Consider the following 22,251-nt stretch of genomic DNA (forward strand, 5'->3'; position numbering starts at 1 on the left):
GGGAGAAAAGGATGTTCTCCTCCTACGAGAAAAACCAAGATCCCCAACGAGCTATCACATTCGGGGATGGAAATCAAGGTTTGGTCAAAGGACTTGGTAAAATTGCAATATCACCTGACCATTCTATTTCCAATGTTTTTCTTGTAGATTCTTTAGATTACAACTTGCTTTATGTTTCTCAATTATGTAAAATGGGTTACAACTATCTTTTTACGGATATAGGTGTTACTGTCTTTAGAAGAAGTGATGATTCAGTATCATTTAAGGGAGTGTTAGAGGGTCAGCTATACTGAGTTGATTTTAATAGAGCTGAACTCGACACTTGCTTAATTGCTAAGACTAACATGGGTTGACTCTGGCATCGCCGACTAGCCCACGTTGGAATGAAGAATCTTCATAAGCTTCTAAAGGGAGAGCACATTTTGGGACTAACCAATGTTCATTTTGAGAAAGACAGGGTTTGTAGCGCATGTCAAGTAGGAAAGCAAGTTGGTGTTCATCATCTACACAAGAACATCATGACGACTGATAGGCCGCTTGAGCTACTCCACATGGACCTATTCGACCCGATAGCTTACATAAGCATCGGCGGGAGTAAGTACTGTCTAGTTATTGTGGATGATTATTCTCGCTTCACTTGGGTATTCTTTTTACAGGAAAAATCTCAAACCCAAGAGACTTTAAAGGGATTCTTGAGACAGGCTCAAAATGGGTTCGGCTTAAGGATTAAGAAGATTAGAAGCGACAACGGGACGGAGTTCAAGAACTCACAAATAGAAGGCTTTCTTGAGGAGGAGGGCATCAAGCATGAGTTCTCTTCCCCCTACACGCCACAACAAAATGTTGTAGTGGAGAGGAAGAATAGAACTCAAGGACATGGCAAGGACCATGCTTGATGAGTACAAGACTTCGGATCGGTTTTGGGCCGAGGCGGTCAACACCGCTTGCTACGCCATCAACCGGTTATATCTACATCGAATCCTCAAGAAGACATCGTATGAACTCCTCACCGGTAAAAAGCCCAACGTTTCATATTTTAGAGTCTTTGGTAGCAAATGCTTTATTCTTGTTAAACACTACTAGAGATATGCTTATTTAAGACGCACATTTTAAGATGGATATCAGTGCATTTTATAGAAGCGTCGTTTATCATATGGTGATAAGTAAGATAAGATGGTTTGTTTGAGATATGTCTTTAATAAAAAAGTATTTTGAGATAGTTACATCGTAAGAAATGTCTTATATTGATTTAAGACAGATTGTTATTGAAAAACGTCTTAAATAAATATACCTTTTGAGTCATTAAGAATGCAAGAATTGTCTTAGATTCTGGTTAGTATATTAGACACTTTTGTATATGAAACCATCTCAAATAAAGATATTATTAGAGTCATCTAGACTATAAGAACTGTCTTAGATGTTTGTGGCTATACTAGATACTTCTAAATATAAACCGTCTTTATATGATATTTTTGTAAAACGTACTATGAAAAAATGTAGTAAATAATGAATTCGGCTAGTATACTTTCTTAAAACTGTAATCCCTATGGGCTCACACCCTCGTTTCATGGCCTGCAGAATGCCTCCATAGCTGGACATGTGTTAGCGTCCATGATCTTGCAAAAGGCCCTTTGTTCTTTGAGAAATCAACATGTTGTCCTCGCTGGGCGTGGGTGCCCCTCAGCCTCGCCCCTCCTGGATACCAAGGGGATTTGGTTTCCAAACTCACCATAGGTCGATCGTGTAACACCCCAGGTGTTTATCATCTGCTCGACCACGAGTGCGGACTTTAACATGTAATAGTTGTGAATGTAAAGGTCACTATTTTTAATCATCCTCGTTTATCACGATTTTAATATCGTATCTGTCTCTGTCTATCTAAGTCGTTAAAAAAATTTAGAGAAATTTAGACTTTAAAAAAATCTTTCAAGATGTTGAGTCTATCCAGATCAGATCGATCGAGTACGTAAATATGATTTCAGAAATAGTTCAGTTTTATAAATTCGACCATGATCCATATCCAAGAAAAACAAGGCGTAGAGTTATAAATTGTGATGTTCTCTAGCCGAATGTTTAGATAGCGGCAAAATTGTCTAGGCTCAACTAAATCAAATGTTTATTTAAATTATATATCGACTCTAATATCGTTTGGTTTGATCCATTGATATCTCGCCTAAATATTATCCCAAGTATCGTCGAACCGTATCGGGGTAATCTAATTCAGTTATACCCTGTTTAGACCTTTGTTTTGGAATTTACAATTTTGTTCTTTTGTTGAATAAAATGAAGAGGATACATTATTGTTTTCTTTCACAAACTTATCTCTACCGCTCTTGGAAAATCCCATCGAGCCAGCATGGTCATGCCATCAGTGTACGTGTCGTGCTTATCTCCCTTATCCAGTTTTCCACGGCTCATGGAAATTTGCTGGAAGCCATCGTGGCCGAATCACCAGTGCACGGGTCGTCCGCATCTCCTCTCCCTCTACAGCCGTTCCTTGGGAGTTCCCTCACCGGCGCCTCATCCTCTCTATCCCTCCCCACGCAGAAGTCGTCCCCTGCCCCTCCCATGGAGCACCAGTCGCCTAGCCGAGCTCTCGGCGCCGGACCCCCTCCCCACACCAGCCATCTTCCACAGCCGCCCCCAGCCATCTCCCTGGTGGCCAACCTCACCACTCTCGCCCTGGCTGCACTCGTCGGCGTCACTTGCCACGGCACCCTCCATGGCCGAGCTCCTCCCCTATGGCTCGTCTTCCCCACGACGCCCTCCCTCCATTCCTTTTCCTCCATGGCCGACACCCCCATCTCCACTAGCCAGCGCCCCCTCCCTCATCCTCTTCCTCAAGCTGAGCTCGCCCTAGCTCCAACTTCAACCATGGACGACGACCTCCCCTTCCTGCTGCACGCCGGCATCCTCCCCATGCCAGCTGCACGCGCGCCGTGACCACTCCTCTCCCTACAGTGCCGCTCGCCCTGGCTCTAACCTCTCCCATGGACGCCACAACCCATACTCCCAAGGACATGGAGCAACAATAACCAAGAAACCCCTTCGTGTCGCGCCCACGACGTGTTCGACGGAATATCGCAGCGGACTACACCCGATCTGTGCAGCCCTGTCGCGACCTTGTCGAATCCTGTTGAGGACCCGATTCTCCTTGTGTTCATTCCTCGCCAGTATTAATACCCAAAATCAAGTTATTAGATGCTAATGTTATCTATATATGTGTGCATAATGTGCGAGATGTGAGGAATTCCATATTTGTGTGGCGAGGCAAGCCGTACGACAAGTGCCAGATGTTTGATGAAATGATTGAATCGGAGAGTGTCACCGTTTGTGTGGATTATCAAGTCAGGCAAATAACGGTGAGCCAATTTATTGTTACAGATAGTGGTTAATAGATGAATTGGGTAGTATGTTGGTTATGATGAGTATGTTGTATATCATACAGGAGTACTGTGTCTGATCACTAAATCGGATGTGGTGCATATGTGTTGCTCTATAGCGACGTTAGGGAAGGGTTCCTCTCTTTTTCCTTTGTTTGTATGATAGTATGTTGCTCATGATGTAGTGTGAAAAGATATATCCTATTTGTGTGTGGAACAAATAATGCGTAGAATATTGATTGGAATGCCTTGCTATAAGGTGCTTTATTTGTCAGAATCCCAATTTAATTATGATGGTATAGTTATGCTAGAGAGTATAAATTAGGTACATTCTAGTTGTATTGACGTGATAAAGCTTAGATTGAAGTGTAGTGTATGTATCAGGTGTCCTAGTGGATGTATAAGTCTAGCGTTAGTAAATTGGTTTGTGTTATGTGAATGAAATTATTTTCATGAGTGTCTTAGAATCGACATATGTTGGGGTTAGTTCTACGCTTTAGTGGTCATAGTACTTGATATTTACTAATCGAGTTTAGGTTGAATGGATGTATATGCGTAGAGTCATTAGAGTAGTTCTTCATTTGCAATATGAACCTTAGGATGAAGATGCAACTCATACGAAGTAATTATGTGCATGGTTATGAAGTATACTAATCTATCTATGTGATTAACTAGGTGGTTTTAGCTCTAATTTAGGACGATGTGTCAGAATAGTTGAAGTACCAAGCACATGGTGATTGTAGAAGCCAAATAGGAGCTAAATTGAATATATTGCTGTTTAGAGCTATAGGTACAGTTTTAATTGTGCAGCTAATTTAACAAAGTAAACCATGTTTTCTGTGGACATGTTATATAGGAAAGTTGTAGCTCACTTCCTTATCTTGCTTGTGTAAAAATTTCATGACCATAGGCTTAGCAGTTTAGAAGTTATGATTTTCCCAAGTCCAGTTTCAGAATCTGTCCAGATTTTGTACTGATTTCGAAAATTGCTTATCTGATCCTCACGCTCTCTCTCCTCTAATGCCGGTGTTTCTCTCTCTAGGGTCGTACGCTTGTGCCGCCTGTAGATATTGTATCTGCCGTGTGAGAGAATCGTGCCAGCTTCCTTTGGGTTTGGGACTGTGAGCTCCATCGCTCTATGGTATGAACCACCTGTGTCTCTGACACCAATGTGTAGGATCCATGTACTCTGTCCTAGATTAATTAGCAGTGTGTAAGATCCATGTACTTGTCATCTATGGTGCCAAAGCTATGCATGCGTGCAACATGTGCCAAGCTACTCTGCTATCTTTAACCCTACCATTTAGAGTGTTTGGTACTTGTCACTGTACTCTCAGCTACCTTTAACCATTTAGTGTTCTAATTTTTATTAATATTAGGTTGAGGACTAGATTAGTTCTCCATAAATTAGATTTGCTCTATTTTTTATATTGACATGGAGAATTGCATAAAGCTTCTGCAAGTTAGGAACTTATGGTGTTGTAATCAGCAATAGGAAGTAGGTATGGTGAGTCTTAGTCTGACTTGAGATCAACAAAATTGTGTACTGGTTTCATCCAACCTAAGTTTCCTCTACAAAACACCGTAGTTGAGCATCATTCTATTTTTACTGCTTCCTTCGGTATGTGGTTAAATTCAGCGAGATTATATTCCCTGCCGATTTCATTGTTTGCAGATTCATGGCGCTAACAGTTCCTAAGGGAAGCTTCTGGGGACATGGACATGGCATTGCCCATTGTGAATGCCACAGCGGCGGTGCTCGCCCGTGTCTCGGCTGCCTTTAATGGCCCCCTTGCCCGCGCAGTCGTCTTTGGCGTCCATATTGATGGTAGTCCCTCTTTCTTCGTGTGTTCATAAGATGGGTCGGCAGATTTAGTGTCTCACACGCAGTGGCCACGGGATTTTTCAGGTCACTTGGTCGTGGAAGGGCTTCTTATTGCAGTCATAGTGTTCCAGCTCTCCAGGAAGAGCTACAAACCACCAAAGAAGCCACTCACTGAAAAGGTCAGATGTTCTTATCGTTTGTAACTACTAGAACCAGATAATTCTTGATAGTGGAAGGTATCGTTCTTGTCGTCTCTTCATGAAGCATGTTACTGAATGCCAACATTTTGTCTTTGCAGGAGATTGATGAGCTATGTGATGAGTGGGAGCCAGAGCCGCTATGCCCTCCAATCAAGGAGGGGGCCAAAATAGATGCTCCAACATTGGAAAGGTTTGCACTACAGCTTGGTTTATGATGGAGTTGTACCAGATTTTTTTGTTCAAACTAGCAGTTGACGCATTGTTGGAACTTTAGCAGTCTATAAAGGATTTTTTCTTAAAGTAAGTTCACAGTTACCTAGGGTACATTGTGGTTGTTGTTGCATGAGTAATCCTACATATCATTTCATATATGGATTAACCGGATGGTCTCACTCTTGAAACTGTGGGAGTGTTGGTGCAATTCTTATACTAGTTTCACTTAACTTAATAGTGCCATGTGTGGAAACCTATTAATCTTGAACATTTACTCGCTAGATTATATGACATTTAAACCATGTACTCGTGAATAAGCAGCAAGGGACACCTTGAACCACATAGAATATCATTTACCCTTGCTACCCAAATGCTTACATGGCTACATGCTTCTTGGATTGTATTCTCTCTTCCCTGATATCAGTATGATCATCAAAGCTGTATGTATATAGCCAGTGTAATGTTGTTTCTTAGGATGCATTGCACTAATAAAACAGCAATTTCATCAATGATATGCTCTCCTAGTCTGTAGTTATAGGAATAGCTCTTGAACTTCCCTTGTGATAACAGTGCTCTATTTGAAGACACTGCTATATATGGAATATTCTTTTTGTTGAATATCCCCTAAAATCTGCTTCAGTTATATGTGTATATTATTTAATTCACCAGTATTTTTCTTCACGCATTTCTGGTTGTGTTACAAATATTCATGCAGTATGGATTACAATTGTTTACCATGTTAAGTAGTTATGATTGCATCATATATGATCTTCTGAGGATCAGAATTAACCCTTCTATTTTTCTTTTATACAGTGCCGCTGGACCACTTACGATTGTTGATGGTAAAGAAGTTGTGAACTTTGCATCAACAAACTACCTCGGTTTAATTGGCAACGAAAAGATTATTGTAAGAGACAATTCTATTGCTTGACAATATTTCAATGTATGTATTTTTTGGAATATCTAAACAAAGCGAATGACTTTCAGGATTCTTGCATCAGTTCATTGGAGAAATATGGTGTTGGTTCTTGTGGTCCACGTGGTTTTTATGGAACAATTGGTCTGTATTATCATCCTCAGACAATGACTTTGGTTGAAAGTATAGAGGAGAAACTTAACTTTCCAATGTATTCTTACAGATGTCCATCTTGACTATGAGTCAAAGATAGCTAAATTTTTGGGGACTCCAGACTCCATTCTTTATTCATATGGGATTTCTACAATATTCAGTGTGATACCTGCCTTCTGTAAGAAAGGAGATATCATAGTCGCGTAAGTTCACCGAATTAAAAAATTATGAAATTCACAAGTATTATTGGAACCTTGACTTGTTTGATGTATCGAGGTCTGCATGCTTGGCCTTTTAGACATAATATGGATTTATCCAGCTCAGCTTTAGGCTTTAGCACAACATTGTCATCTCTTTCTTGTGTCTATTGATGAGTTGTTATTCCTCTGTCAGTTAATTGTACATGGGTAGTTTTTCCATTATTTTTCTTCTCTAGACTGTTCCCTTGCTAAATTTGTGCCAATATTTGATGTGATTGCAGTGATGAGGGTGTTCACTGGGCAGTGCAAAATGGTCTCCATCTATCAAGAAGCACTGTGGTGTACTTCAAGCACAATGATATGGCTTCACTTGCAAGCACTTTGGAAAAACTTACTCGTGGAAATAAACGTGCTGAAAAGATTAGATGCTACATTGTTGTAGAATCCATTTACTAGGTGCAGTGCTTTTGATTGTTTTGTGTTGATTTGTGATGTCTTTTTTTATATGTCCTTATGAAAGTTTGGAAAATAAAATGTCCATTTAACCTGTGCAACCTAGGCAATTCATGAAACCTCTCTTACAGTCGTCATGGTTTGTGAACACAGAATTTTGGCCAAATTGCCCCCTTGGATGAGATTGTCAGGTTGAAGGAGAAATATCGATTCCGTGTTATTCTGGAGGAGTCATTCTTTTGGGGTGCTTGGCAAGTCTGGGCATGGCCTTGCTGAACATTATGAAGTTCCTGTGAGTGTTTTGCCTCAGCTTTTCTTAATGTTTCACCGTAATGCCCCACCTGTGGTGTCTGACCGGGGTGCGCTGTTACCTAGCTCCCAAACGAGGCCTAACTATTTGGTGAAATGCTTGGGACGAAGTGGCTAGCAAGAATGGAGTCATGGAACATCGGCAGGAGGGGTGCGGCAGCGGCAACCCATGTATCCCTTGGACAATCTGGTTTTGACATGATGCAAATCAATCTGTTGTACACTGTATTCCGCACTTGCACAGTTTGTTTGGCTAATTACAAGATTATCTCAGTGTTTTGGTTTGGATTTAGAGTACACTTATGTATGAAATATTGATTGGCACTCATCTATATTATATTAATTATATTATTATTAAATATATATGTATTTCTCTTTCAAATTATTATAATGTGGCATCTCAAATGAATATAAATTGAAGAATATATTGTTATTTAAGTCAATTTGTTTAAATCTTATTAAGACGGTTCTAAAAATGTCCAATATTGGTCTTCTAAATAAGACGATTTCCAAAACGTCCAATATCAGTCACCTAAATAAGACGGTTTTTATATTGCAATCGCTTATTAATATAGAACATTTTAGACAATTTACTAAATAACTTGTGACTTAAAATGTTCATATACTCGACAATTGTTTTGAAAAAGTGTCTTAGATAAATATAATTTAATACATGTTATTGGACAAAATGACTTAAACAAATACCTTTTTTGGACGGTTTATGTAATATCTTTTTAAGACGCTTATGTAACCATCTTAAATGTGGGACATCTTTTGCGACTCCATCAAATTTGGACACTTAAGAAATGTCTTAATAAGTGAAAATTAACCGTCTCATATAATAGGATCTGTAGCAGTGAAAAGAGGTAGAAAATCTAAATTTGCTTCTAAGGCGGTAGAAGGCTTTTTACTTAGTTATGATTCAAAAACAAGGGCATATAGAGTCTTTAACAAGTCCACTGGACTAGTTGAAGTTTCTTGTGACATTGTGTTTGATGAGACTAACGGCTCTCAAGTAGAGCAAGTTGATCTTGATGAGCTAGATGATGAAGAGGCTCCGTGCGTCGCGCTAAGGAACATGTCCATTGGGGATGTGTGTCCTAAGGAATTCGAAGAGCCTCCACAAGCACAAGATCAACCATCTTCCTCCATGCAAGCATCTCCACCAACTCAAGATGAGGATCAAGCTCAAGAGGATGAGCCACCTCAAGAGGAGGACAATGATCAAGGAGGAGATGCTAATGATCAAAACAAGGAAGATGATGAGGGTCCAAGACCGCCACACCCAAGAGTCCACCAAGCAATACAACGAATAACCCCGTGTACTCCATCCTCGACAATATTCATAAGAGGGTAACCACTCGATCTCGTGTTGCTCATTTTTGTGAACATTACTCTTTTGTGTCTTCTATTGAGCCATATAGGGTGGAAGACGCATTAAGGGATTCAGATTGGTGTAACACCTCAAAATCTGGTCTTAATAATTTAGTGAAACTTTCCAAAATTTTTGAGAAAATCCTCTAAGAAAAGAAGTTTCTTACCCTAGAAGTTATATCCTATATTATATATATATATATATATATATATATATATATATATATATATATATATATATATATTGGAATGGAAGGTCTAATAAAACAATCCATGATGAATTATATGATTGGAACATATGCTTTAAAGGAATTAAGTTAAAAAAGAAACATCTTGATGAGGGTTTTCAATAAAAGTTATTTTCTTATAAATAAGTAATAAAATATGAAATGTTTGAATGTACTTTTAATTTGACCACACATCTAAAATAATATTCTCTCAAAATAAATGATGTGTGTGTGAGCATTATATTGGAAATATTACCTAAATAAAATAATAATAATAAAGTAACTATAAATACAACTTGCATCTCATGCTGAGATTTATTTTTGTGTAGTTCTAATGGAGTTTGAAATTTGGATTTGGAAGCATAAAATTGAAATTAAAACACAACAGAAAATAAGAGAAAAAGGTAAAATAAAGCCCTCATGCTATTAGGCCAAATCCAGCGTCACCGGCCCACTTCCCTTGAACCCTCGGCCCAGCTCGTCACCTGCGCGCCGACACGCGGGCCTGGGGTGGCAGCCGCACAAGACCTGCGCAGCCCAGCAATGCCTTGCGCCGACATCCAGGGGCCACCTATCGGTCTCCACTGTGGATTACATGCTCTCCCCGTTCTGTCGCTGATTGGCGGGCCCAGGTGGTCAGCTCTTTCCCTGCTGGCGTAACAAACCCCGCGGTCAGAGTCGCCTCCCAGCTTCCGATCGAGGCGGACTCCAACAAAATCAACCGATCTACGCGTGCACGATTATAGAGATCAAGTCAAATTCGGATTGCACTGGCACCATAAAACCCAGGCCCTCATGCCTCCCTTCGCCCACATCAACTTGAGACGCCACAGAAATCTCGGGGAGCAAAAGCTTGCTCAGAAGGAGGGAAAGCCACACCGTGGCGTGGGTATGGCCCACCGCCGACCGATTCGCCGTAGGAGGCATGCTCTGGGGTGTCCGCCGTGCCCTGGGGTTCGTGTTCATGGGTGCGGTTGATCACGTAGGGCTTCAATGGCGCCCTAATTGCTCATCGGAGCATCACCGTCGCCACTCACCGTGGCCTGGCCCTACTGTGTCGCGTTTTCGGGTGAGTTCCTTCCCCACCGGTTCACGTTGCCCTGTGCTTCGTGTAGCGCATATGGGATTTGGTTGGGAGCACCGGGTTGCCGGGGCGTCGAGGTCCGGTGGCGCGGCCATGGCGCCGCTGCAGCTGAGGCAAGGCGCTGCCCTGCTCAGACGGTGGTGGTTTATCGCCGTTGATCTGGCCATTGGCGGCCCAGATTTGATCAAGTGGACACCGGTTTGGAGGATTGGATCTGGCCGTTGGTGCTAGGATCGATGGTCCGGATCGGAGTAGGTGTGTACTGTCAGATGGCGATCTGATGGCTAGGGTTCAATACCGGTTCATGAAAGGTCATAAGTTAATCCGATCCGTTGAACTCTAATCGGATGGCTCACGTGGCTAGATACCCCTTCGTCGATCCCGTTTTGTAAAAGAGCCCCTGTACTTTCACAGAATCAACCCGCCGTCCATATGTGGGAAGCCTGAGTCTGGGAAATATTTCGAGTTAGCCCCTGCATTTCTTTGTTTTTGATGCCCAGTCCAGAGAACAATGGAAATAGAAATTTAATTATAGAAAATGATTTTAATACAAAAATAATTCCAGAAACTTGTTTAATTCATAGAAAATTCATACTAAGTCCAAATTGATCCATTCCAGTTTCATTAATTTTGTATTAATATTGTCTACCAACCAGTAACAGTGTTTAGCCATGAAACTTGAATTAAAATTGTTCATTAGGATTAATCTATTCTGAGCACTAAATAATTTCGAAAATTCCTAACTTAATAACCGTATCTCCGAATTTAGTGGTTCTTATTTCTACGATCTCATTTTGGCGCGTAGATTATTATCACACAGTTTATTCTTCTGTTTGGTGTAATGTTAATTTTTTCCTATACAATGTTTGTTTGTATTGCTACGACTAGAGCGAGGTCACGTGTCATCTGAAGAGCAAGTTGGTACCTGGAATTTCAAGTCCTAGGCAAGTTGTGCCCTTGATCACTTCTTTTTACCCACCCATGTTCTAATTAATCATAATGATCTGCATAGGTTAATTTTGATGGGACCCAATAGGTTACCCTAGTTTGATTATCTTTATACCTTGTTTACCACTGAACTTTTTGGGTAGTACTTGCTAGTGCTTTATGTGGTTTTGGGTATGAAGATACATTATTCATGATTATACTTTTGTTATCCGTTGTTATTACTGTTCATGATAAGATCATTATGTTAATTGGAACATGGAGCGACCACCCGGGAAAACAGTGCTACCACAAGGGTTTATGGACACCCTTGGCTGATTAATTAGGAAAGCTAGTGGAGGACTACCTTACCCGAAAGGGGCAAGGGCAGTAGGGGAGTGGTCAGTGTAGGGAGGTCCTTGGTTGATTTTGCTGCGATGACGGTCAGGCAAGGGATCCCTGCATTGGAGCTTCCTATAAACTGTAGCGGGTTTTCTGAAGCTAGTGGAACTTTGTAAAGGCCTCGTAGTGTTATCCTGCCTCGCCTCCTCGGTAGAGGTGTATGGGAAGTCGTGATCCCTTGGTAGATGGGTAACATGACTTGTGGGTAAAGATGCGCAACCTCTGCAGAGTGTAAAACTGGTATACTAGCTGTGCTCACGGTCATGAGCAGCTCGGACCCTCACATGATTAAATTATGTAACTAAATTCAATTTGTCATATGCATTGCATCGCAGGTGAGGTTGTTACTTTTGTTCTACTATTTAATTGGGTTGGTATTTACTTGTATTTAGTAACTGCTAATAAAATTTTGACCAACTTTAAAAGCAATGCTCAGCTCTAACCATCCTCTTTGGTAAGCTTTACACTTCACGTGAGCTCCCATCTTTGGCGAGTTCATGCACATTATTCCCCACAACTTGTTGAGCGATGAACGTATGTGAGCTCACTCTTGCTGTCTCACACCCCCCACAGGTCAAGAACAGGTACCACAGGATGAGGCGCATGGAGGATGTTGTGCGAGTTCGTGAGAGGTCTAGGTCGTCGTCTCCCAGTCAACTTTGGGTTGCTGGACCGTTGTCTCCTTATAATGTAATTACTTATTTATTTTGTATAGAACTCCTATTATATAGTAAAGATGTGACATTCGATCATGTGCCATGATTCATCATATGTGTGAGACTTGGTCCCAGCACACCTGGTGATTATGTTCGCGCCTGGGTCTTGGTGCACCGAAACCCGGGTGTGACAGAAGTGGTATCAGAGGAATGTTGGCTGTAGGATGAAACCTAGATAGAACTGGACAACCATTGTCTACTTACCTTTGCTACTCTGATTCTTTCTAAACTTTCCTTAATCTTCTCTCATCTATTTCCGCTTTACTCTGACTATTCTTACCTTTTCTTTTCTAAAGACAAATGTGGATTTCACACTTTGAAATCCTATGCCTAAAGTGACCTTTAGGAATAGGAGACCTACTTTTAAGAAACAAAAATAAAACTATTTTTTATAGATATCTATGAACTTGAATGTTTGTTCTTATGATACTTGTTTGATTTGGATCTTTGATTGAGTGTGATGAGTTGTGGAGTAATGTCCACAATTACATCTACATATACATATAGGCATAAATATAAATAAATAAAATTCATAAGATAAAAAAATCTAGATTATCCCCCATTAAAGTGTACCTATTTTAATAGATCCATCTCGTTTTAAAAGATACTCTCTTACCTTAATAGATTCATCATATCGTGAAAAGATTTTATCTCATCCTAATAGATCTAACTGACCTCAAAAGAATCTACCTTATCCCTAGGGATCCATCTTGCCCTAATTAGCATATTTATCCCACACTAGTGTAACAACCGCGAGCTAATCCAAAATTTAATTAGATCTTAACTAGTCTAATCTAGTCATATCCAAGCTAATTTAGATTTTATCTAATCTATTATGATCTAATCTAGAGTAAGTTACTTAATGCTGGTACAAAAGATAAGGCCATAACCCCAATGCACTTGTAACTAAACTAGTGTCTTAGACCAACTCAGCCACATGCATGAGATCTAACCCAACCAATAGAGTCATGATGAATTGCATAATCCGTCTATCCCCACCTAATGTCAAACAAACTTTTGATCTACATCATGTTGTCTACCTCATCCATAACTATCTTAACCATATTCTCCCAACTCCAATGATATACACTAACCTCGAATCAATGAGACAAGACCGGAGAAGATGATCAACTTCATCAAGAAAGGATGAGCACCAACTCAAGTCTTCAAGGATCAAGTGAGATCACCAAGATGAGTCAAGATCCACGACCTTGGATGGAGTCTTTTCTTACCCCACTCCTTCTTACCCAAACCTATATATGCTTTAAAGATATCTTTCATCCTGCATAATAAAGTAGTTATACCCGCATATACCCAGGCCTTCCTAATCACCCACTATTGACTATAAAAAAATGAGACTCTGATTTTTGAACCAATTATAGACTAAAACATGAATTACAAGCCAATCCTTATGTATCCCTTTTCTTACAAATCTCGAGGACGAGATTTCTGTTAAGGGGGTAGGATTTGTAACACCTCAAATCTGGTCTTAATAATTTAGTGAAACTCTCCAAAATTTTTGAGAAAATCCTCTAAGAAAAGAAGTTTCTTACCCTAGAAGTTATATGCTATATATATATTGGAATGGAAGGTCTAATAAAACAATCCATGATGAATTATATGATTGGAACATATGCTTTAAAGGAATTAAGTTAAAAAAAAGAAACCTCTTGATGAGGATTTTCAATAAAAGTTATTTTCTTATAAATAAGTAATAAAATATGGAATGTTTGAATGTACTTTTAATTTGACCACACATCTAAAATAATATTCTCTCAAAATAAATGATGTGTGTGTGAGCATTATATTGGAAATATTACCTAAATAAAATAATAATAATAAAGTAACTATAAATACAACTTGCATCTCATGCTGAGATTTATTTTTGTGTAGTTCTAATGGAGTTTGAAATTTGGATTTGGAAGCATAAAATTGAAATTAAAACACAACAGAAAATAAGAGAAAAAGGTAAAATAAATCCCTCATGCTATTAGGCCAAATCCAGCGTCACCGGCCCACTTCCCTTGAACCCTCGGCCCAGCTCGTCACCTGCACGCCGACACGCGGGCCCGGGGTGGCAGCCGCACAAGACCTGCGCAGCCCAGCAATGCCTTGCGCCGACATCCAGGGGCCACCTATCGGTCTCCACTGGATTACACGCTCTCCCCGTTCTGTCGCTGATTGGCAGGTCCAGGTGGTTAGCTCTTTCCCTGCTGGCGTAACAAACCCCGCGGTCAGAGTCTCCTCCCAGCTTCCGATCGCGGCGGACTCCAACAAAATCAACCGATCTACGCGCGCACGATTCTAGAGATCAAGTCAAATTCGGATTGCACTGGCACCATAAAACCCAGACCCTCACGCCTCCCTTCACCCACATCAACTTGAGACGCCACAGAAATCTCGAGGAGCAAAAGCTTGCTCAGAAGGGGGGAAAGCCACGCCGTGGCGTGGGTATGGCCCACCGCCGACCGATTCGCCGTAGGAGGCATGCCCTGAGGTGTCCGCCGTGCCTTGGGGTTCGTGTTCATGGGTGCGATTGATCACGTAGGGCTTCAATGGCGCCCTAATTGCTCATCAGAGCATCACCGTCGCCACTCACCGTGGCCTGGCCCTACTGCGTCGCGTTTTCGGGTGAGTTCCTTCCCCACCGGTTCGCGTTGCCCTCTGCTTCGTGTAGCGCATATGGGATTTGGTTGGGAGCTCTGGGTTGCCGGGGCGTCGAGGTCCGGTGGCGCGGCCATGGCGCCGCTGCAGCTGAGGCAAGGCGCCGCCCTGCTCAGACAGTGGCGGTTTATCGCTGTTGATCTGGCCATCGGCGGCCCAGATTTGATCAAGTGGACGCCGGTTTGGAGGATTGGATCTGGCCGTTGGTGCTGGGATCGATGGTCCGGATCAGAGTAGGTGTGTACCGTCAGATGGCGATCTAATGGCTAGGGTTCGATACCGGTTCATGAAAGCTCATAAGTTAATCCGATCCGTTGAACTCTAATCGGATGGCTCACGTGGCTAGATACCCCTTCGTCGTTCCCGTTTTGTAAAAGAGCCCCTGTACTTTCACAGAATCAACCCGCCGTCCATATGTGGGAAGCCTAAGTCTGGGAAATATTTCGAGTTAGCCCCTGCATTTCTTTGTTTTTGATGCCCAGTCCAGAGAACAATGGAAATAGAAATTTAATTATAGAAAAGGATTTTAATACAAAAATAATTCCAGAAACTTGTTTAATTCATAGAAAATTCATATTAAGTCCGAATTGATCCATTCCAGTTTCATTAATTTTGTATTAATATTGTCTACCAACCAGTAACACTGTTTAGCCATGAAACTTGAATTAAAATTGTTCATTAGGATTAATCTATTCTAAGCACTAAATAATTTCAAAAATTCATATCTTAATAACCGTAGCTCCGAATTTAGTGGTTCTTATTTCTACGATCTCGTTTTGGCGCGTAGATTATTATCACACAGTTTATTCTTATGTTTGGTGTAATGTTAATTTTTGCCTATACAATGTTTGTTTGTATTGCTACGACTAGAGCGAAGTCACGTGTCATCTGAAGAGCAAGTTGGTACCTGGAATCTCAAGTCCCAGGCAAGTTGTGCCCTTGATCACTTCTTTTTACCCACTCATGTTCTAATTAATCATAATGATCTGCATAGGTTAATTTTGATGGGACCCAATAGGTTACCCTAGTTTGATTATCTTTATACCTTGTTTACCACTGAACTTTTTGGGTATTACTTGCTAGTGCTTTATGTGGTTTTGGGTATGAAGATACATTATTCATGATTATACTTTTGTTATCCGTTGTTATTTACTGTTCATGATAAGATCATTATGTTAATTGGAACATGGAGCGACCACCCGGGAAAACAGTGCTACCACAAGGGTTTATGGACGCCCTTGGCTGATTAATTAGGAAAGCTAGTGGAGGACTACCTTACCCGAAAAGGGCAAGGGCAGTAGGGGAGTGGTCAGTGTAGGGAGGTCCTTGGTTGATTTTGCTGCGATGGCGGTCAGGCAAGGGATCCCTGCATTGGAGCTTCCTATAAACTGTAGCGGGTTTTCTGAAGCTAGTGGAACTTTGTAAAGGCCTCGTAGTGTTACCCTGCCTCGCCTCCTCGGTAGAGGTGTATGGGAAGTCGCGATCCCTTGGCAGATGGGTAACATGACTTGTGGGTAAAGATGTGCAACCTCTGCACAGTGTAAAACTGGTATACTAGCCGTGCTCACGGTCATGAGCAGCTCAGACCCTCACATGATTAAATTATGTAACTAAATTCAATTTGTCATATGCATTGCATCACATGTGAGGTTGTTACTTTTGTTCTACTATTTAATTGGGTTGGTATTTACTTGTACTTAGTAACTGCTAATAAAATTTTGACCAACTTTAAAAGCAATGCTCACCTCTAACCATCCTCTTTGGTAAGCCTTACACTTCACATGAGCTCCCATCTTTGGCGAGTTCATGCACATTATTCCCCACAACTTGTTGAGCGATGAACGTATGTGAGCTCACTCTTGCTGTCTCATACCCCCCACAGGTCAAGAACAGGTACCACAGGATGAGGCACATGGAGGATGTTGTGCGAGTTCGTGAGAGGTCTAGGCCGTCGTCTCCCAGTCAACTTTGGGTTGCTGGACCGTTGTCTCCTTATAATGTAATTACTTATTTATTTTGTATAGAACTCCTATTATATAGTAAAGATGTGACATTTGATCCTGTGCCATGATTCATATGTGTGAGACTTGGTCCCAGCACACCTGGTGATTATGTTCGCGTCTGGGTCTTGGTGCCCTGAAACCCGGGTGTGACAATTGGGTGTTGGCGATGCAAGACGAACTCAACAACTTCACGAGGAATGAGGTATGGCATTTAGTTCCACGTCCTAACCAAAATGTTGTAGGAACCAAGTGGGTCTTTCGCAACAAACAAGATGAGTATGGTGTGGTGACAAGGAACAAAGCCCGACTTGTGGCCAAGGGATATTCACAAGTCGAAGGTTTGGATTTTGGTGAATGCACCCGTAGCTAGGCTTGAGTCAATTCGTATATTACTTGCCTATGCTACTTACCATGGCTTTAAGCTTTATCAAATGGATGTGAAAAGTGCCTTCATCTCAATGGACCAATCAAGGAGGAGGTCTATGTTGAGCAACCTCCCGGCTTTAAAGATAGTGAGTACCCTAACCATGTATATAAACTCTCTAAGGCGCTTTATGGGCTCAAGAAAGCCCCAAGAGCATGATATGAATGCCTAAGAGATTTTCTTATTTGTAATAACTTCAAAGTAGGCAAAGCCGATCCTACTCTATTCACTAAAACTATTGCAAATGATTTGTTTGTATGCCAAATTTATGTTGATGATATCATATTTGGGTCTACTAACAAATCTACTTGTGAAGAATTTAGTAGGATCATGATTCAAAAATTCGAGATGTCTATGATGGGGGAGTTGAAGTATTTCTTAGGATTTCAAGTCAAGCAACTCCAAGAGGGCACCTTCATCAGCCAAACAAAGTACATTCAAGACATACTCACCAAGTTTGGAATGAAGGATGTCAAGCCCATCAAGACACCCATGGGAACTAATGGGCATCTCGACCTCGACACGGGAGGTAAATCCGTAGATCAAAAGGTATACCGGTCGATGATAGGATCTTTACTCTATTTATGTACATCTCGACCGGATATTATGCTTTCCGTATGCATGTGTGCAAGGTTCCAAGTCGATCCTAAGGAAGTTCACCTTAGGGTCGTAAAACGAATCTTGAGATATTTAGTTTATACTCCTAAATTTGGCCTTTGGTACCCCAAGGGATCCACTTTTGATTTACTTGGTTATTCCGATGCTGATTGGGCAGGGTGTAAGATTGATAGAAAGAGCACATCAGGGACTTACCAGTTCTTGGGAAGATCTCTGGTGTCTTGGGCTTCAAAGAAGCAAAATTCTGTAGCTCTTTCTACCACCGAAATCGAGTATATTGCCGCAGGTCATTGTTGCGCGCAATTGCTTTGGATGAGGCAAACCCTTAGGGACTATGGTTACAAATTAACCAAAGTTCCTCTCCTATGTGATAATGAGAGCGCAATCCGCATGGCGGATAATCCCGTTGAGCACAGCCGCACTAAACACATAGCCATTCGGTATCACTTTTTGAGGGATCACCAACAACGGGGGGATATCGAGATTGCTTATATTAACACCAAAGAACAATTAGCCGATATCTTTACCAAGCCATTAGATTAGAAAACTTTTACCAAACTTAGGCATGAGCTAAATATTCTTGATTCTAGGAATTTTGATTGATACTTTGCACACATAGCTCATTTATATACCTTTGATCATCTCCCTTTCATGTGCTATGACTAATGTGATTTTCAAGTATATTACATGCTAAGTCATAGATTGAAAAGGGAATTGGGGTCTTCCGCGAAGACAAAAGGCTTCCACTCCACTCCATCGAATTATTCATCCTTCGCTGTCGCTCCACAACGCTCTCCAATTTGGTATAATCTTCACTCCTACATTATTTACCAAAGGGGGAGAAAGCTTAACAAAGGGCTTATATTTCACTCACAAGTATCCGTTTTTGGCGATTCATGCCAAAGGGGGAGAAAGTATTAGCCCAAAGCAAAAGGACCACACCACCACCAATTTCAAAAATATAGTTTTCAAATTTAGGTTAAGAAAAGATTTTTCAATTGGTATCTTATTTTTGATATAATTTCAAATTGGTATACCCTCTTCAAAATTAATATCTAAAACCCTCTTGAACACTAAGAGGAGGATTTCATTAAGGGGGAGTTTTGTTTAGTCAAAGGAAAAGCATTTGAAACAGGGGGAGAAAATTTCAAATCTTGAAAATGCTTCTCAAAATCTTATTCATATACCTTTGACTATTTGCAAAAGATTTTGAAAAATAATTTCCAAAACATTGCAAAACAAAACAAGTGGTGCAAGCGTGGTCCAAAATTTTAAATAAGAAGAAAGCCATCCATGCATATCTAGAAGAAATAATTATTGGTTTCATTCCAAGCAACCTTTGCACTTACCTTATGCAAACTAGTTCAATTTGGCACTTTTATATTTGCTTTGGTTTGTGTTGGCATCAATCACCAAAAAGGGGGAGATTGAAAGGGAAATAGGCTTACACCTTTTCCTATATGAATTTTGGTGATTGAATTGCCCAACACAAAATAATTGGACTAACTAGTTTGCTCTAGATTATAAGTTTTACAGGTGCCAAAGGTTCACAACAAACCAATAAAAAGATCAAGAAAGGGTTCAAACAAAGAGAGCAAAAGACAACCCAAAGGCAGCCCTGGTCTGGCGCACCGGACTGTCCAGTGTGCCACCGGATAGTGTCCGGTGCACCAGAGAACCAAACTCCAAACTTGCCACCTTCGGGAATTCTGGGAGCCGCTCCGCTATAATTCATCGGACTGTTCGGTGTAGCACCGGACTGTCCGGTGTGCCAGCGGAGTAACGGCTACACAGCGCCAACGATCGTCTGCAACAGAACAGTAAAAGTGAACAGTGCGCGCCTGCGTGCGCAGAAGTCAGAGCAGCGCCAGAAGGCGCACCGGACAGTGAATAGTGACTGTCCGGTGCACCATCGGACTGTCCGGTGGCCCACCTGTCAGAAGCTCCAACGGTCAGAACCCAACGACCAGGTGACGTGGCTGGCGCACCGGACAGTGTCCGGTGGCGCACCGGACTGTCCGATGCGCCATGCGACAGAAGCCCTCACCAACGGTCACTTTGGTGGTTGGGGCTATAAATACCCCCAACCACCCACCATTCATTGCATCCAAGTTTTCAGCCATCAAACCTCATACAAGAGCTATAGACTTCATTCAAAGACATAACCAAAGAGATCAAATCCTCTCCCAAGTCCGGAATCACTCCAAAGAAATTAGTGACTAGAGAGAGAGACATTTGTGTTCATTTGAGCTCTTGCGCTTGGATTGCTTTTCTTCTTCCTTCTTTCTTGTATTCAACTCACTTGTAATCAAAACAAGAGACACCAAGTTGTGGTGGTCCTTGTAGTGGACTTAGTGTCCCATTTGATTGAAGAGAAAGGCTCACTCGGTCTAGGTGACCATTTGAGAGAGGGAAAGGGTTGAAAGAGACCCGGTCTTTGTGACCACCTCAACGGGGAGTAAGTTTGCAAGAACTGAACCTCGGTAAAACAAATCACCGTGTCATCCGCTCTTATTCGCTTGTGATTTGTTTTTCGCCCTCTCTCTCGGACTCATTTATATTTCTAACGCTAACCCCGGCTTGTAGTGTGTGCTTAAGTTTGTAAATTTCATATTTGCCTATTCACCCCCCTCTAGGCGACTTTCAGTTTCTTAATTCAAGATCTAATCCTCGGAGTGAAATCAAGTGCCCTAGGCAACTCTACGTTGTCTAGGAACGCCTAGGGTGACCTGCTGACCCAGAGCACCCTAAGATCTCTCCCTTAGAGGGCGAGATCTAGGTTTCTGCGAGGAGGAAGACGACCATGCGCCATCGCGGGTCGTCTGGCCTAGAGCGCGGACCGTCCAGCCCAGAGCGGACCGTCCGGAGCGACGCAGGGAAGGCGCCACTCCTACGCCCAAGTCATGGACCGTCTGGCCCAGGGCCGCAGACCGTTTGTGCCTCTGCAGAGGGCTCCACCAGGCGACACATTCCTAGTGATTGGCGCCCAGATCGGCGCCAACACACTTTTTGGTGACTCTGCTGGTGGCGAAGGTTGCAGATCTACAAAATTAAGCTTATATGGTCGATTCTAAACATCTCAACGGTGTTTCTCCAAACAACAACACAAGGCTGACTAATTTGTTGGATGTTGAGCATAAGAAATTAGAAGATGGTATGAAAGTTGGACGAGGAGATCCCGCGACAACAAGATCAGTTGATCATGGTGGCTGAGAAGTGGTACCTCTCGCACTTCAAGGCGGATCACCACTAGAAGGTCATCCGAGAGAGGGAAATAAATGTCGAATACATGTCAGTCGTGCTGCTGTAGCTCCCCATGGTATGTGATGCCAAGTCAGCTGATGATATTCAATCTATTAGTTTTTTTGATAATCGGATTAAAAGTATCACAGAGGATATAGAGAAGAAGCATGCATTAGAAAAACTCACATTCCTATTTTTTATCACATGAATTGGGCACCGAAACAATTGAGCCAAACCTATCGGCAACAAATGGGTTTCCTCATCCATATTCTGGTATGCTAGTGGACTCAAATCCAGGACGATCGTCATCACCATCTTCACTAAACGGTAGGTCCACTCTAAGCACGGCCGGACCGCCCGCACACTATTTTGGACCGTCCGGCCCTCCGTCAGACTATTTTGGACCGTTCGGCACCCTACGCTGGATAGTCCAGAGTCACAAAGAGATCGTTGAAGGAAACTGGTGACGCCTAAGAGGGGGTTGAATTAGGGCTTCTAAAACTTTCTCTAAACTATGCCACAAATAAATCCCTAAAGCAAAACCTATGCAAATAAACAATCTATAATGTGCAAACTAGGTTTTGTCTAAGTGTTGCTATCTCTACCGTAATGTTTAAGTTTCAATCCTAAACAATATAAGTATAAAGACAAGATTAAAACTTAAATGCTTAATATAAATACAGAAGCTAAAGAGCAAGGTAGAGATGCAAACTCTCGTGGACGATGTCGATATTTTTACCGAGGTATCTGAAACCGCGCAAGATCCCGACTAATCCTTGTTGGTGCCCCTACGCAAAGGGAAGCCCACGCGAGGGTCAAGCACCTCGGTTGAGTAACTCCGTAAAGAGTCGCGGGCCTTCTCCACACGTAAGTGGTGCTCTGCTTCCGGCTCCTTTCAGACGCTCCCCGCCGTCTCCACT

General features: G+C 41.8%; 1 protein-coding gene across 2 annotated transcripts; it reads left to right on the forward strand.

Moving 5' to 3' along the window:
* Window positions 1–2,559: 2,559 nt before the first annotated feature.
* LOC103646898 (long chain base biosynthesis protein 1a) lies at window positions 2,560–7,377 on the forward strand. Of its 2 annotated transcripts, none has more exons than XR_004856315.1 (7): window positions 2,560–3,362; window positions 5,293–5,387; window positions 5,507–5,598; window positions 6,435–6,528; window positions 6,609–6,681; window positions 6,761–6,893; window positions 7,172–7,367. XR_004856315.1 is itself a non-coding variant. In XM_008671523.3 (7 exons), the coding sequence occupies exons 1-7, from the start codon at window positions 5,100–5,102 to the stop codon at window positions 7,344–7,346; spliced, it is 774 nt and encodes a 257-aa protein (XP_008669745.2). In that variant the 5' UTR covers window positions 5,059–5,099; the 3' UTR covers window positions 7,347–7,377. The 2 variants fall into 2 exon arrangements, 1 of the variants encoding a protein (XP_008669745.2); XM_008671523.3 differs by lacking the exon at window positions 2,560–3,362 and adding an exon at window positions 5,059–5,211 and having other exon boundaries at window positions 7,172–7,377.
* The last annotated feature ends 14,874 nt before the right edge of the window (window positions 7,378–22,251 follow it).

This window comes from Zea mays, chromosome 2 (genome assembly GCF_902167145.1).
Source record: "Zea mays cultivar B73 chromosome 2, Zm-B73-REFERENCE-NAM-5.0, whole genome shotgun sequence".
In the NCBI taxonomy this organism is placed as follows: domain Eukaryota; kingdom Viridiplantae; phylum Streptophyta; class Magnoliopsida; order Poales; family Poaceae; genus Zea; species Zea mays.